Source organism: Squalius cephalus (genome assembly GCF_949319135.1).
Source record: "Squalius cephalus genome assembly, chromosome: 23".
Classification (NCBI taxonomy): Eukaryota; Metazoa; Chordata; class Actinopteri; order Cypriniformes; family Leuciscidae; genus Squalius; species Squalius cephalus.
Window position 1 is genome coordinate 29,475,438 of NC_137144.1, and position 18,077 is coordinate 29,493,514.

The window sequence follows — 18,077 nt, forward strand, 5'->3', positions numbered from 1 at the left end:
GTGTGTGTAATTCAGCAGCTCTTCTGTCTGAGGAATAATCTGATTTCATCTGAAGAGAAACACTGACATCTGCTGCTGAGACTCACACACTACACACGTTCAAGCATCATCCAGAGGTAATCATTGGATCATAGTTTAAGGGCTTTTTAGTTCACAAAAATGCCACACGTGTTTGGGCAACTGTTTCAGTGACTATATTTTGATGGACTAAAATGTTGACAATCCTGTATCTGGTTTACAGATCAGATATCAGATGATTTCTCCAGTCATACACACACCTCAGACTAATGCAGTGGGTCATTTAAGATTTTATTTTTATTTTAAGTTTCATTTGGTTTGCAGTAGTACACATACAGCAATGAAGAGAAGAATGACGCCTCAGGTTAAATTAAAGAGCATATATTATACATATTCAGAATGTATCTGTTACTATAAAGGCTCTACAAATATGAGAACTGAGCTGCTGAAAAAGTGAGACATAAGAAAAACATTTATGTGATGAATTTAATGGTTCAGGACAGAATAGATAACATAGTAAAACTGTTCAAAATTACTAGTGATTAAACTAAGGTTAGACTAAAGTCCCTCCATCATTATGTGATCATTTCTAGAATTACGAACAGGATATTCTGGCAAACACCATCCAAGTGTAATAACAGATCAGACCAGTTATATTTCTAAAGTCTAAGATCAAAGTCACATAAGCATTCTCAACAGTTATCACAAAAGTCAAAGCACATTTGTGTACATTTTTGAAGCAAGAGTACAAAACTAAAACTAACTTTATACTAGGGATGTCAATTTTCACAAATTCCTATGATCGATCGTCATTTAAATTAACGATCAATTAATCGATTAATCGTTAGCCTTAATACTGCGATATGCATCTACTGCAGTGGCTATGGCCAACAGCATGACAGGGTCTGCAAATGCTGCTCAGAACGCTATGTTCCTCACCAAATCAATGAGAATGGTTTTAAATATAAATAAAGGGCTAATAGGATTGTAAAATGTTTCGATGTGATTGATAATTAAATTAATTATTTAATAATCAAATATAACTACTAATACAACGTGTCACCAACGCTGCCTCATATGCGCTTAGAATGTGTGACTGTTGTGGACGCGCTCTTCCTGGAATAACTGCACGCGCTGAATGAATCTGCTACCGTTAAACTGGAGCACTTTGCTAGCACGTTATTTATCTAAAAGAAACGCATCCTATATGAGATTAATCAGATATATTCAAAATAAATATAATATTACAAATTATATCTGCACAAAATGACGCAAATTCATGCACAAGTGAACTTGAACTAAGTTACGTGCCATTCATTCAGAACTACTCATGTTGTGGAAGCGCTCTTCCTGGAGCAACGCGACACGGCAACTAAACCCAAATAATTCACAATGTTTTATTACAATATTGTTCTCTTTATAATGTTATGTAATATTAGTCCCAATAGTCATTATTAGTCGTGCACTGCCGTTTGAGCTGCGCGCGCTGAAGTTGACGCATATTACAACTTACATTTGCACAAAACAAAAGGTTGCGAATGCACACGCAAACTTATAGTCATGATGAAGGTGTGAAATGGTCCCAAACATAACTCCGGCGCGCTCACTTTACATGTTTCGCGGTTGAGCAGCGCGTACGCGCATGAAGACCTGCTTAATCGATGATCGATAAGTTGTATCGATTAAATGTATTATCGACAATTAATCGATCGTCGATTAATCGTTGACATCCCTACTTTATACAGTGCTATATCTGTTTGACATACATGTGTGGATTATATTGTATATACGAAATTGTGAATTTGAGCATTTATATGCTGAAAAGTTGAATTGTGATTAAATAAACTCAGTTTTGCTTGAGTGAGCGCTACTCACATTTCCTTCAGAACATGTACAAATCTAGTCTGATGTCCTGAAATTAATCATTTTGATATTTTAGTAGGTTTTGGTGTTATGTCTTAACATATTCATAGGTATGCTATATACTGTATAATTTAGGAGTTTTTAGAATTGTGGATGAGAGCTGTAAATATGAAACATCTAATCGGATGAGCACAGAATAGTAAAATCAGGCTGAGAGAGGGATACAACACAAACAAGCACTGCTGGTAAAATGAGCCAGATAAATCCCAATTGTTTTATATTTATATTTTATATGTTGTGTCTGTTAATACTGTGAACATTTATCTCAAACATGTAAAAGGTCATTTTTTCATGTAAAACACAAATCAAGCATTATACTATCATCCACAGAGACTGAGAGATGTGTAGTAAGTTATTTCTGCTGAGATCTGGGTGTTGTCACTTGTTTTTCATGAAAAATAAATCTGTTCTTGACATCCCTTTAAAACAACCACACATCAGCAGAGTAATGCCACTCACCCCAGTTTACACTGAGGATCCTCCAGTATATGCGAGAGCTGCTTCACTTCTGAGTCTCTAAAGTTATTCTCACTCAGGTCAAGCTCTCTCAGATGAGACGGGTTTGATCTCAGAGCTGAACTCAGATCAGCCCAACCTCCGTCACTGATACGACAAGATCTCAACCTGTTAGTGTCTGAGAAACAGATTAACCCTTTCAGTCAGAATACAGTGAGAATCAGATCATCAGACAATCACACTCAGACATAAAGATGTACAGTCATTACATTAACGAGTCTTTATAAACTATCATAGTATCCAAGCAAGTCTATGTGGTTTATTTATTCCCATTTGCTATTAAATAGATACATACTGTGGGGGAAATAAGTATTGAACACGTCACCATTTTTCTCAGTAAATATATTTCCAAAGGTGCTATTGACATGAAATTTTCACCAGATGTTGATAACAACCCAAGGAATCAGTACATACAAAGCTAAGAAATTAAGTAATAATGTGTGTAATAATGTGAAATGACACAGGGAAAAAGTATTGAACACATGAAGAAAGGGAGGTGCAAAAAGGCATGGAAAGCCAAGACAACAGCTTAAAACTATTAGTAATTAAAAAGCAATCCAGCCCCCTGTCCGTGCAAATTAATAACAGCTGGTTCAGTCCCAATGGATGGCCTACAAAAAGGTCTCATTGCCAAGGTGTCACACAAGACACATCTCATGATGGGTAAAAGCAAAGAGCTGTCTCAAGACCTTTGCAACCTAATTGTTCCAGCACATAATGATGGCATTGGTTATAGGCACCATTCTAAGCTTCTGAATGTTCCACTGAGCACTGTTGGGGCCATAATACGGAAGTGGAAAGACAATCACATGCTTATCTCACACTCACAGGTTGAGACCTTGGTGTTGGCTCTTGGACAACTCTTCTGATTATTCTTTTCACTCCTCTGTCAGAAATCTTGCGAGGAGCACTGGTCGAGGCAAATATATGGTGAAATGATTGTCTTTCCACTTTCGTATTATGGCCCCAACAGTGCTCACTGGAAGATTCAGAAGCTTAGAATGGTGTCTATAACCAATGCCATCATTATGTGTTGGAACAATTGGGTTGCAAAGGTCTTGAGACAGCTCTTTGCTTTTACCCATCATGAGATGTGTCTTGTGTGACACCTTGGCAATGAGACCTTTTTGTAGGCCATCCGTTGGGACTGAACCAGCTGTTATTAATTTGCACGGACAGGGGGCTGGATTGCTTTTTAATTACTAATAGTTTTAAGCTGTTGTCTTGGCTTTCCATGCCTTTTTGCACCTCCCTTTCTTCATGTGTTCAATACTTTTTCCCTGTGTCATTTCACATTATTACACAACTTAATTTCTGAGCTTATTTGTTTTGGTTTCTTTGTATGTACTGATTCCTTGGGTTGTTATCAACATCTGGTGAAAATTTCATGTCAATAGCACCTTTGGAAATATATTTACTGAGAAAAATAGTGACGTGTTCAATACTTATTTCCCCCGCTGTATTGCACATGTTCAGTCCTGTTTATATTTATTATACTTTATTACTGTATTATACTTTATTACAACATTTACACTTTACACGTATGAATATGGACACTTGTGTAAAACAACCAACAAGCACATTTATAAATAAGCTTTGGTAGTGCAGCTTTAAAGCACAATTTAGGTATGATTTGACTATTGTAGGGTTAATTATTGGTCATCTACACCTTATAGAACACTTTATCATGAATACACGGTAAAAAGCTGGTAACAAGGGGGACTGAATCTCAGAGCTGATCTCAGAACAGCACAGCTACAGAAAATCACAAAGAAATCACAAAGAAAAGACACAATCACAAAGAAAAGAGTCTGTGTGGTGAAGAATGTGTGTCAACATGCATGGATTTACAATGCCAGAATTAGAAACGTACCCCAATTTCTCCAGTTTACACTGAGGATCTTCCAGTAGATCTGAAAGCTGCTTTATTCCTAAATCTGTAATGGCATTCTCACTCAGGTCCAGCTCTCTCAGATGAGACGGGTTTGATCTCAGAGCTGAACTCAGATCAGCACAACCTCGGTTACTGATATAACAAGATCTTATCCTGTGAGTGTGAAGAAAACACATTAAATACTTATCAGGGGTGCAAACACATGTATGGTCAAAAAAGAGAGAGGTAATCGAAGCCCTCGTCCCGCGGCAAATATCCAGATACTACATTGTCACCATCCCCAACCCACCCCTATAGGCACATAGAGTCAAATGAAATTTAGAAAAACTATCTTGCTCTTCTTCTTCTTGCTTTACTGCTACTTCCTGAAAACAATTTCACCTGATGATTTGAATAGCTCTTTTTGTAAAGAATTAATAATTCTAGGATGATTGGGGTAATTGTGTAGGGTAGGCCTAGCCTAGTGCATCTGCACAGAAACTAATAAACAAAATACAAATATAAATACAATAAAACACAAATACATGAGAAATAAAGCAGTGCTTTATGTTTTTCAGGTAAATTAACTGTATTAAGTATTAATACAGTTTATCTTTTGACAAAACGTGATTTTTCTCTTTCTCTTTTGTTGTTTGATTAACTTTGGTGACACAAACAGCTGCAGGTATATTGGGTGCTGTCCCTTTAAGACGAATGCACGTATCTAATACCGGTAATGACACGCATCCGTTTTATTTTGACTGCGTTTACGGGGAAACTCCTTGAGACGGACACTGGCTTATTTTTTCGTGCACATGTCTGTTCAAACACAAATAGATAAGAAAGAAAAGGGAATTCGGTGTTCACGAACTTCACGTGCTGTCTGCGACTGCGTGGCCCTGTGCGCCGACAGACCATCTACATTTGGATGTTAAACATAATATATATAGCCTGATACAGCAAAGACAACGTCGGCAGTATTGACGGCAAAATAGGCTACAGAATATTTAATTCTGTAGGCCTATATTGACAGGGGCAATATTTGAAAATCGATAATTAGGCCTATTTTTTAAATTACAATTATATATGCATTTGTCAAAACCGAGAGACTTTCAAGCATCAAAATGTAATTTATTAATATGTATTTGCGCCTTCTATTTTGTCTGAAAACTTCCAACACTCTTGCGTGTCGCGTGAAAAATAGGCGTCGGTTGCGGTTCTATTTCTAGCACGCGGTTTCGGCGCGGCTCGAGAAGTGTGTGTGTCACGCAGGCATTGTGCTCTAACACAAGCTCTAACCAGTTAATAACATGAGAGCCGACATAAAAACGGACACTCCAAGCCACGCAGAGAGAAATGTGATGCAGTGGCAGATCCAGAGTGAGACAGAAACACTAGTGGTTCACGCTTGCGCACATACTGCTGGTTTGGCGCGCAGTGTTCTGATTCGCTTATTTCCTATTTACTTGTTGGTGGACGCAATCCAGAATTACTGTTGGTTAAATTATAATCAGACCCTCTCAACCCCCCCCCCCCCCCCCCGTTTAAAAAAAAACTCTTCGGATCTGCACGATTCACACAAGTCACCCAAACTGACGTGAAAAAAGCGGGAGGCGCCGAAAAGCGCGCTGTTTGCACCCCTGACTTATGTCTAGAAAAACGGTATGGGAAGAAATACTATAACTAAAGATTAAAGTACTTCCAGTCTTTACTGAAACAAATATATGAAATAAAGCCAGTGACACTCACTCCAGTTTCTCCAGTTTACACTGAGGATGTTCCAGTAGAGCTGAAAGCTGCTTTATTCCTGAATCTGTAATTTTATTCTCACTCAGGTCCAACTCTCTCAGGTGAGACGGGTTTGATCTCAGAGCTGAACTCAGATCAGCACAACCTCCATCACTGATACCACAAGATCTCAACCTGTGAAACAAGGTCCAAGACACAGGCAAACAGGGAAATCCAGGGAGGCAAGCAGAAGATAAAAAACAACACACAGGGAACCGGGATAATGCTCAGTATTGCAGTGACATTAAACAAGACTTCGCAATTAATTGCTGAGTGAACAGGGTTTAAACAGGCAAACATAAATGAGGTGGCAGTAATCAGAACATGAGTCCAGGCAGTGGATTATGGGAAGTGTAGTTCATGATGGGAAAGCACTACAGGAGACGGAAGGAGTGCCCTCTGGTGGTTAGCCTGGGTGTGACACTTCCAGACTTTACTAAAACCAATATATCAAATAAAGCCAATACCACTCACCCCAGTTTCTCCAGTTTACACTGAGGATGTTTCAGTAGAGCTGAAAGCTGCTTCACTCCTGCATTTCCAAAGTTATTCTTACTCAGGTCCAGCTCTCTCAGATGAGACGGGTTTGATCTCAGAACTGAACTCAGATCAGCACAACCTCCGACCCTGATCCAACAAGATTTCAACCTGTGTGTGTGAAGAAAACACATTAAATACTGATGTCTAGAAAAGTTTAGGGAAAAAGGTTACACTTAACAATAAGGTTTCATTAGTTAACTACATTAGTTAACATGAACTAATACTGAACTGCACTTCTACAGAATTTAATAATCTTTGTTAATGTTAATTTCAACATTTACTAATACATTATTAAAATCAAAAGTTGTATTTGTTAACATTAGTTAATGTACTGTGAACTAACATGAACGGCTGGATTTTTATTAACTAATGTTCACAAAGATTAACCCTCTGAGCAGAGCCGGATTAACGCAAAGGCAAACTAGGCACGTGCCTAGGGCCCGATTGGCGGGATGGGGCCCAGACAGAGGGACAAAAAAAAAACGAACGCATCCATCAGGTGCTGCGAGTGCGAAGCAAAAGCCTAAATAGGCACGCAAAGAAGCACAGCTCGTAATGCAGGTCATCGATTTTGGAGTGATTGCAATGTATTTTAAATATAAACGTGTGGGCTACTGTAGATCAGCGTCATTTCTGGAAAAATCATTCACCGCTTTGTTAGTCTACGAGTTTAAAAGAGCGCGAGCGTCATTAACGTGCCCAGACGCGACGCTTTGAATTTGCGCGTACAATGAATAACATCGCGTTGGGAGCTGACTAGTAAAAAAGCTACAAAAGTAAAAGACAAGACGTTTGTATTCAAAGTTAAAAAACCAACACACTGCAACACTTTTAAATGTTTCAAATAAAGGATCTCATATCTATGGGTCTATCTTCTATATTCTGATGCTGATGATTAGATAATACCCTGACATCATAGCCTATACGAATATTAGTTTAGAATTTTTTTCCTGCTCAGTAGCGATCGTATCTTTCTCTTCCACTTGATTTGTGTATAGCATATTTAAGGTAGCAATGCAATACATAATATCATATTACTGATATTAATAATATGACAATATCTGCAGTCAATATTGATTAAATGGGAGGGAAAAATCCTGCCCATAACGCAGCTATGAAAACAATTATAAAAGCACGTTCATGTTCATCTACTGAAGTGGTATTCTGGAACTGTGAATAAACTGAATAAAACAGCAAAATAACAACAAGAACAATAACATCTTCATTAAACAAAAAAGAGATTACCTTAGATAAAGTTTGATGTAGTAGGCTACCAGTAAAAAGTCTGGACCCATTACTATTTTTAATGTTTTTGAAAGAAGTTTCTTATTATGCTCTGCAAGCCTGCATTTATTTGATCAAAAATACAGAAAAAAACAGGAATATTCAGCGAGGATGTGTTAAATATATAAAAGTGATAGTGAAGACTTTTTTAAAACAACTTTTTAATAATCAAAAAATCCTGAAAAAAAGTATCACATGTTATAAAATAAATATTAAGCACCATTTCTAACATTTGATAATAAATCAGAATATTATAAAGTTTTCTGAAGGATCACGTGACACTAAATTCAGCTTTGCATCACAGAAATATATTTTAAAGTATAGTAAAATAGAAAACCATTATTTTAAATTGTAATAATATTTCACTATATTATTTTTCTGTATTTTTGATCAAATAAATCCAGGCTTGATGAGCATAAGAGACTTCTTTCAAAAACATTAAAAATAGTAATTTGTCCAAACTTATGTACTGTGTAAGTAAAAATATACTAAATTTAAAATTAAATGTTGTATAAATAAAAAGGTTAGGAATCATATTTGTTTCAAGTGTTTTTTATTGGGGGTGGGGGGCCTCCAACATGAATTTTGCCTAGGGCCTCCAAATGTCTAGAACCGGCCCTGCCTCTGAGGTCGGCAAACGCGCCGGCGCGTTTTGCCGTATTTTCTTCACATTGTAGCACTATAAACTTAAATTACTCCGTCATTTATGGTCATACAGAAAAAAGAAATATAAAAAAAGAATCTGTGATATTTTTACTTTTGTAGGCGTCCACTTACAATCAAATCAAAACATTGTGCTTTTGTAAAATAAAGAAAATAAACAGGGTGTGCGTTCTGCCTCTCCGTCGCGGTGAACTTTTTTTTCTTGAGCACGTCTATAAACTGAACCAAAACTCAGCGAATACTTGTCACACATTTATGAGCCATATACCTTTATAAACACTTAAGTGTGTACTTTTAAATGATCGGATTCATACTGAAAACAAATATTCTCTGTTTAAGTAATTTGTATAAAACCAACAAGATGTCCAGCTTCTCAAACGCTTGCTCATTACAGTTAATTTGGCCACGCCCACTCGCGCAAAAGACATTCACATGCAAATCTCCACATGGGACGCGAACGCGCTCGTTACCTCAAAAACAAAACACCAAAACACTTCACAAGTCTCTGCTTTTCGTCCAGTTTGAAAGACGCGCAGTGAGCTTACATTGGAATTACCTCAGAAGAAGAAGAACGCGATTTGAAGACAAGGAAGATGTAAGGTAAGAAATTCTTACATATTAGTTTGTTATTGTTGCATAAATTTCACATTGCAGTTGAACTGTTGCTAGATATATGGTGAATATTATAATATTTAGACCCATGTTTACTGTTACTGTTTGTGGATATCTGCTCAAATGTAGATATGTATATGGTAATCATAATGTTTTATATTTGAGCGCGATCGCGTTTGAATGTATCATATTTGGATCGCGATCGCGTTTGAATGTATCATATTTGGATCGCGTTTGAAAAGCACCAAACGGCGCTTCATGATTTTACTATTATCTCATTTCATGTCATCATAACGAATGGAAACATTTGAAGTAACATGATAATCAATATATTTTTCTCTAGCTTAGTTGTTACTGAAATATTTTGGAAGATTTATAGGCTGCTAATATGGTTATTGTTATTATTATTTTATGCAGCACTGCGCATAGCCTATGCCTATAAGGCACAATAAACCTGATGTTCATTATTATTGGAAACGTTTATGTGTGTGTGTGTGTGTATGTGTGTATTCTGTGAATTTTAAAAAGCAATTTTAACCAGAAAAATCTAAAATTTATTCCCAAAATCGTGCAGGCCTATAGTTTCTCTTGATATCAGTATGTTCACTTATTATTATTTTTTCAGGGCCCAGATGCCACTCCTGCTGACTTCAACATTCACATGAGTCTCTGTACATGAACATGGTAAAGTGAAAATCAAACACCTTGGAAATGAAAGGTATGTACAATGTTTTTAGGAATGGCACAAAGGTCTCTGTCTTTGGATAATAGTTTTCAATGAGTGCTTTTTTGTCATTTGTTTTGTATCTTTGGATTATGTTGTGTTGTAAATAAATCCAAACAATTTAAAAGCCATTCTTTTTTAAATCTCCTCATTTACAGTATTGTGCAAGGTTGCTCAGAATGATAGGGCCCTGATAGCTCCTAATAGGGCCGTTAGGGGGAGGTTCTTTGTCTTTCTCAGGTGAGAAAAGCTTACATATTAATGAGGTCCCGCATAAGGCTTTTTCACACAAAACACGTCGTAACATTTTTAAATCAATATATTGTCTTCTCTGAATGAGCAGTCAGGGTGATTTTCACATAGTTTTGGAGCAAATATTCTATATGGAGCTAGAAGAGTCTCAATAAAGATAAATGCACAAACTGCATTCACATATGCACACACAGGATACACAAATGCACACACATGATTCATAAATACACACACAGGATACACAAATGCGCACAAAATTCACAAATGCACACACAGAATTTAAAAAGCACAGAAGATTCACAAATGCATACAAAATTCAGAAATGCACACAAAATTCATAAATACACACACAATTCAGAAATAAAAACAAAATTTACAAATGCACACAAGATTCACAAATGCTCAGGACAAGATTCAGAAATGTATTTCTGATGCACACACAAATATATCTTGATTTACAAACTGCTTGCGGTCTGTGAACTTCACTGCATTTGTGTGTGAATTTTGAGACTCCCCTGACTTGGCTCGACACACAAATGCCTTTTTTTAAACAGGGAATGACCTGTGACCAATCAGATACCTCCCTTGTTTTAGCCAATCACAAGAACGCACCCCACGTGGGGGATTGTTTACTTGTAAGCCAATCACATGAAGTGCGGGCGCGAGCGAGAGCGCGACAGCGAGGTGGGTGGAGTTCTGCCAGTTGGTTGAGACCATTTTTTACAGTCTATGGTTGAGGCGGTGGGCCTCGAAATTACGAATTTAATACTTACCTCTCAGCTGTGTACGTTTTTTTTTTTGCTGAGGCCATGTAATAAAATCGTATAAGTACTGCAGACATTGTTTCCAACTTTGTTGTTTGCACATTTGACGCAAAATGTCCTTACAAACTCTTACTTTTTTAAACCGGCAAGTAAGCAGGAGTACTAATCATAACGTTAGAAAACCTCCCGTTTCCTTGACAACCAATGTAAATAATGAACACAGATTCTACAGCGGAGGCAAAGTAATCTTTGTCAGTGACCAGGAAGCTGCGTTCTTGAAATTTTAATTTTGCTTTAATCATTAAAAATGTAATTTTAGTAATGTAGTTCAGTAATACTGAGCTAAAAATTAGGTGTTTTATCCGTTTAGCCTCAAATGTAAAAAGCCCTGTAACTCCTTTCCCAGACAAGTTGGGCAAAGTCTGTTCAATGTAGCCTACACACAAATTATTTGTATTAATGCAATGGACTGTTGCCTATGGCTTGCTCAGTTGGGGATATTTAATTTAATTAATCAATCAACAATACTATTGATCAGCATTACCAAACGTGGACGTTTTCCACTAGAAACAAACATTGATGTATTGTTTTAATTTAATACTGTGAAGCTGCTTTGATACAATCTCTATTGTGAAAAGCGCTATATAAATAAACTTGACTTGACTGTAACGGCACATCCGTATGTCATATTTTCCTAATGTCTGGTACTGTTAAACATGTTTTCACGTGAATGAATAATGATATGCAAGTGATGCATACATGACATACCCAAAAAAAAAAAAAAGGTTGCTGCTCAGAAGTCATTCTGAATAGACACATAACCAACATATATTTAGAAATCCAACCCTTGAGAGTTTACATTTCAAGTCTCAAAATTAATATTGATATATATACGCTCAAACACAAACAAAAACAACAAATATTAAGAATATATTTATTAAATGTATAAAAATTTTATGTGAATTTAGGATTGCAACTTATAACCACAACTAAAACATGGGGATTTTTTAAAGACAATCATCCCGCACATCCTATTCTATAATAAAATCAGCTAATCGAATATTTGAAAATCGTGCCTTATCCCTAATTAATATAGTATTATTGTGTAAGTGGATGACATGACAAGTAGCAAAGGCAGTGTAAGTGGGGTCAAATGTTCATAGCAAATTTAAAAATAAAACAATGTAGCAGCATCATAGTGTAATACTACCAGTGTATTTGTGCAAGAGTCAATCAGCTGCCCTTAGGTTACTGGAGGGTGGGGGTGGAAGGAAGAGGCTCTCTATGATTCCCCTATAGAAAGTTAAGAGGATGGATTTTTGGGAGATGAGCCTTCCTCAACTGTGGGAGGAAGTGCAGAGGTTTTTGGAATTTCTTGGCCAGGTTCTGTTGGTGGTGTCGATAGATCAAGATGGGTCATCTGTGATGTGGATACTAAGCAACTCTGTGATCTTGACCTGCTCCATCATGGTGCTGTTGATGTGATGATTGTCAACGATCACCTCTGTAGTCATTTGGGTGTGGAGAGATATGATGTTGTCCTGTCCGTGTTAGATAAACAACTGAATTATATTCAGATAAATAAACACAGAAAGCGCACATTACTAGATAATATTCAATCACATTTTTCATCTTGACATTTGTATTAAGACTACTGCAGTTCTGACCACAAATAATTTTGTTAAATAGCTCAAAAACAGCCATCTTTAACTAAAATATTTTTCCACCATATTCCATCTTATACCTGTTCTGTTGTGTAGGTGAAGCCCAACCACTGACAGATGTAAGCTACCATGCACAGAATTGTGTCATTGTATAAACTGTGACAATCAACCATAATTGGCTTAAATAACTCCACTACCACTATAAAGTTGATTTGAAATCATTCTTTATTTTGGTTTGCACTCTTTTTAGCTGATAATTAGTCTAGCTTACTTGTAGCCTAGGTAGCTTGCTGTAACCAACCTCGACATACCCTCCCGTTTACCCCGTGATTCTCCCTTAGTCAGACTTATTTCCTGCTGTCTTCCCGTTTAAAATTTTTCCCGTAATAATCCCGTATTTGAATACTCTTTGCTTAGTTTATTGTGTATGTACCGAATGATTATTTTGGATTAGCCTAAGCAGCATACCGTTAGACCTAGCTTGCTCCACTTACCAACATTCTTTCGTGGCTAACGTTACTGTTCTCATCAACGACAACCAGTGATGCGCGGGTTGATCCGAAATGAGTTACCCGCGGTTACGAGTCATCCAAAAATATTTTTAATGATATTCGGGTCGCGGTCGGTCGGGTCGTTTGAAATAAAGATGCCAATTAAACCTTTGTAATTGATATAGTTCTAGACACAATTTTCTATGAATACGTTTTAAATTTAATTTACACTTTATTGGCTGAATAACTGGCGCGAAGATGACGCACGAGCTCAGTCTGCAGGTAGAGATGGAGGCGGCAAGAGAAAAGGTGAAGACTGGGGAGTGGAAGCTCCGCAAAATTATACACAAATAGAAAGAGCAAAGTGTGGGAGACATTTGCCGAAATAATGAAAGATGATGACCAAAGTGCTGGCTTTGTCATGTGTAGGCTACTTCTTGCGATGCTATTTGCACATTTGATAACCACAAAACTGGCACGACCAACCAGGCATGGCGCCAGGATTCCAGTTTTGGATAAGCCAGACCAATTGTGGGTGGGCCTTAAATTAAAAACGTTAAATAAAAATAAAATAAAAAAACGTTATCCAATCACTGCTTAACCTAATAAAAAAATATTGACTAATATAGCCTACTGTTATATTATCTGTGCGTATACATAATATAGATTTTAATAGCTTGATGCTCTTTAAATATTGTGTTGCATTGTAAAAGTAAATCCGCGATCGCTCTCCATGGTTCTGACCAAAGAAGAGAGCTTTGGAATCTCCATTATGAATATACCTGGGCTGCATTTTCCGATAACATTGTCTCTTAGCGCGCTGCGATAACTTAACTAAAGGTATACTACCACTAAAGGTATATCATTGCTAGGCGTCTTCAGGGCTATCATCCACTCGTGAGGCAGAGGCGCTGAGAGGCAGAGGCGCTGGCGCCCTCCTAGCAACGGCGCTGTTTTTGGTAAAACGTGATTTTGACGACTTCATTAAGTTTTGTTTTATAGAAAACTCTTTTTAAAAGATTTTCGTTTTGTATAAATTGTATCTTAATTTTGATCAATGTTTTATCAATCAATTGCCCGTATTTATTAAATAAGAAGCAAATATATAGCAGACAAAATAAGGCGCCGGTACGCGATCACTGCATGTGAACTGGAGGGCGCCGAAACTCAACTTGTGCCTCACAGATTTGATAAATATAGGCTATATATTACAGAAAGCTTGAAATGTCTACTTTTAAACGAAAATATTCAAACCAAAATAAATAGGCTATACTCTCTGATTATGTAGGCTAATCCATATGAAATGTATACATTTCTCTCTGGCGTTCATGGCGAGTCCGCAATCTCCGCATTGTCAACTTCATCTTTGCAGCGACACAGAAAACACCAGTTTATTACTAAACAATTAAATGTCTCCTTGCTAATTTAGACACATTCATAATCATTACTTCAACCGGTTCTTTGTGGCAAGCTTTAAGCGTGCGGTCATTACGCTTATTCCTGTAGGCTAGCCTTTAAGTAATTAATTTAATATAAAGGGGCGATTTGTCCACGAATGGCTTAAATGAACAACTAGTCGACAAGAAAAAAAAATAGTCGGAGGCAGCCCTTATTCCACATATTTTCGAAACAGCAGGCCATCTGGGTTGGGCGAGCGACCATGAGCGGAGCGGAATATTCAGAAATGCGCTCTCCGCTCACGAGCTCTGATCGGAACAAACCCGAACCTCACTGTCTGCTGAACTTGCGCAGAAACATCAAAATAGACATAGCCAGCTTTTTAAAATTGTTTTTAAAACTAAATATTTAGACTATTTTAGTACAAATTATGAGCTTATATTGACGATTTTTTATAATTCTTGACAAAATTAGAATATTATATTAAGAGCTACGATGAGCATTATAGCTATACTTAAAAAAAAATGCGGGTCAGGAAGCGGGTCGGGTACAATATTTTCTTTTTCGTTTTTTGCGGTCCGAGTTGCGGGCGGGTTAGTTGAAAACGTCGGTCGGGTGCGGTTTGTTTATACATTGACCCGCGCATCACTGACGACAACGCATATATTCACGGCGAACTATAGCTTGCAGTCTTAAATACAACTTATATGAAAAGCATTAAGATATAGGGGTGTATAATCATTGTAAAACAAATCTTACCTTGACGTTGTCTTGCCGAGACACACCGGTCTCTTCACGTTGGGTTGTAGACTGTACTAGACTCAAAACTGACGCGACGCCGGTTCAACGAATAACGTGATTGGCCAAATCTATTCAACAAGGTAACAACACAAGCGTTGATTGGATCTCACTCCGGCCAACGTTTGTGATCAGCTAGCGAAATGAAATCTATTTTTATACTTTAATGTGCAACAATTGGCGCTGGAAACAATCATTAATCTTTTTGTGAATTATTCATACAGACAAAAATGAGCCACACAGCTGCTGAGTAACTGTCAAATCAAAAACTAAACGAGATAGACGGACTTGGCCCACCGCCTAAGAAGCCGGTCTCAACCAACTGGCAGAACTCCACCCACCTCGCTCTAGCGCTCGCGCCCACACTTCATGTGATTGGCTTACAAGTAAACAATCGCCCACGTGGGGTGCGTTCTTGTGATTGGCTAAAACAAGGGAGGTATCTGATTGGTCACAGGTCATTCCCTGTTTAAAAAAAGGCATTTGTGTGTCGAGCCAAGTCAGGGGAGTCTCAAAATTCACACACAAATGCAGTGAAGTTCACAGACCGCAAGCAGTTTGTAAATCAAGATATATTTGTGTGTGCATCAGAAATACATTTCTGAATCTTGTCCTGAGCATTTGTGAATCTTGTGTGCATTTGTAAATTTTGTTTTCATTTCTGAATTGTGTGTGTATTTATGAATTTTGTGTGCATTTCTGAATTTTGTATGCATTTGTGAATCTTCTGTGCTTTTTAAATTCTGTGTGTGCATTTGTGAATTTTGTGCGCATTTGTGTATCCTGTGTGTGTATTTATGAATCATGTGTGTGCATTTGTGTATCCTGTGTGTGCATATGTGAATGCAGTTTGTGCATTTATCTTTATTGAGACTCTTCTAGCTCCATAATTCTAGGCTACATGATACAATTTTCAAAAGTCTTGTGAAGAAATAATCAGTATGGGTTTCATGACCTTATTTCAGTGAGAATTTTTTTTTGTATTTTCACAAACCACGCATAAATGCAATTATCTCAAAACAACAAACTTTTACACACATGCTGCTGATATATTATTGTAGCAGAGTTTGTGCTGAATACAGTGTAATTAGACTTTAGCCATGAAAATGTCACAAGTAACAGAAATAAGCACAAATGTCAGAGCATGTCAGAACACCTCCAGGGCCCAGAAAACAGCTCAGACCTCAGAGGGTTAACAAATACAGTAACAAATATATTGCTCATTGTTAGTTCATGTTAATTTCAACATTTACTAATACATTATTATCGGAAATAAAGAATCGGAAATTTAAAATTTTTCAAACGGTAAATAACTCTAGAATTATTTGGGATCTAAATGTAAAACCGAAGGGTATATTAGGTGGACACCTAAATATACGAAGTTTAAAATCAAAAAGTGATCAGATTAATCATATACTATTAGAATCTAATTTAGACTACCTCTGTTTATCTGAAACCTGGCTTCATGACAATTCTCCATCAGCTGCTCTAAATATCCCGGGTTATGATTTCTATAGGAAGGATCGAATTGAAAGGAAAGGAGGTGGCGTAATGATTTATGTGAGAGACACTATTCGTTGTAATGAGATTATATGGCAAAATCCGATTGATTTAGAATGTATAGGTTTAAATATGATTTTATCACCTCAGATGTCTTTTACACTTATAGTTATTTACCGAGCACCTGCTTTAAATAACAGTTTTTATGATGAACTTAAGAACGTCTTATGTCAATGTGATTTTAAGAAGGAAGTTATTGTTATGGGTGATTTTAATTTAAATTGGGAAGACACATCTATAAGGAAGAAGCTCAAACAAGTCGTTGATGGTTTTAATTTAGTCCAACTGATCAAAGGTTCAACACGAATAACAAACAGCACTAGCACTCAGATTGACCTGATATTTAGTAACAGACCGGAGAGAATTATAAAGTCATATAATATGATCACAGGGTTGTCAGACCATAATATGGTGCTTATTTCTAGAAAATTAACAAGCAAACGATTTACTACACATGCCAGTAATAAGGAATTGTTCGGTATTCCAAAAAATAAGCAATTAAATCAGCAATTGACAATCAGTTTAAATCAGCAATTGACAATATGAATTGGGAAGATTTGGTATCATCTAATATAGATTTAGAAATATCTAGTCAGATTTTTACAGAAAAGCTACAATCAACAATTAGTGATTTTTCAATCAAGACGAAATACAAGTACAAGAAACAGTCCCTCCCCTGGGTTAACGACAATATTAAAAAATTAATGAAGGAACGGGATAATGCTTTAAAATTAGCGATAAGATCAAAGATGGTCCATGATAGAAATACATTTGTAATGTTAAGAAATAAGGTAGTAAAAAGCATTAAGGAAAGCAAAGGCAGATTTTTTTATCATAATTATTGAAAACGCTCATGGTAACTCAAAAACAATATGGAGACAAATTAAAAAATTGACTGGTCAAAAGATTATTAAAACAAGTCTAACTGAATTAAAGATTAATGATACAGTTCTACAGAGCCCGATTGATGTGACACAGGCCCTTAATCACTATTTTGTTGAGTCAGTGGATAAAATAGCCCAATGTTTTATTGTACAACAACCCTATATACAAACAATTAATGAAAGTGACACAGCATTAGTATTAAGACCAGTAACTAAGTTAGAGGTTGAAAGAGTGGTCATGTCTCTGAGGACCTCAAGGGCTAAGGATATTTATGGTATGGACACACTCTTATTGAAACAAATTATTTCCTCAATAGTCAACCCT

At 36.8% G+C, this 18,077-nt stretch overlaps 1 protein-coding gene across 1 annotated transcript in view; it reads right to left on the reverse strand.

The window, feature by feature from the left end:
- Window positions 1-290: 290 nt before the first annotated feature.
- LOC307151520 (uncharacterized protein) overlaps window positions 291-18,077 on the reverse strand; it is a 47,262-nt gene continuing 29,475 nt past the window's right edge. Inside the window, exons 13-16 of the mRNA XM_079859606.1 lie at window positions 6,593-6,766; window positions 6,080-6,253; window positions 4,331-4,504; window positions 291-2,575 (exon numbers count right to left, since the gene is read on the reverse strand). Of these exons, the coding sequence (XP_079715732.1) occupies window positions 2,569-2,575; window positions 4,331-4,504; window positions 6,080-6,253; window positions 6,593-6,766 (529 nt within the window). The 3' untranslated portion in view covers window positions 291-2,568. The remainder of the gene's footprint in view (window positions 2,576-4,330; window positions 4,505-6,079; window positions 6,254-6,592; window positions 6,767-18,077) is intronic.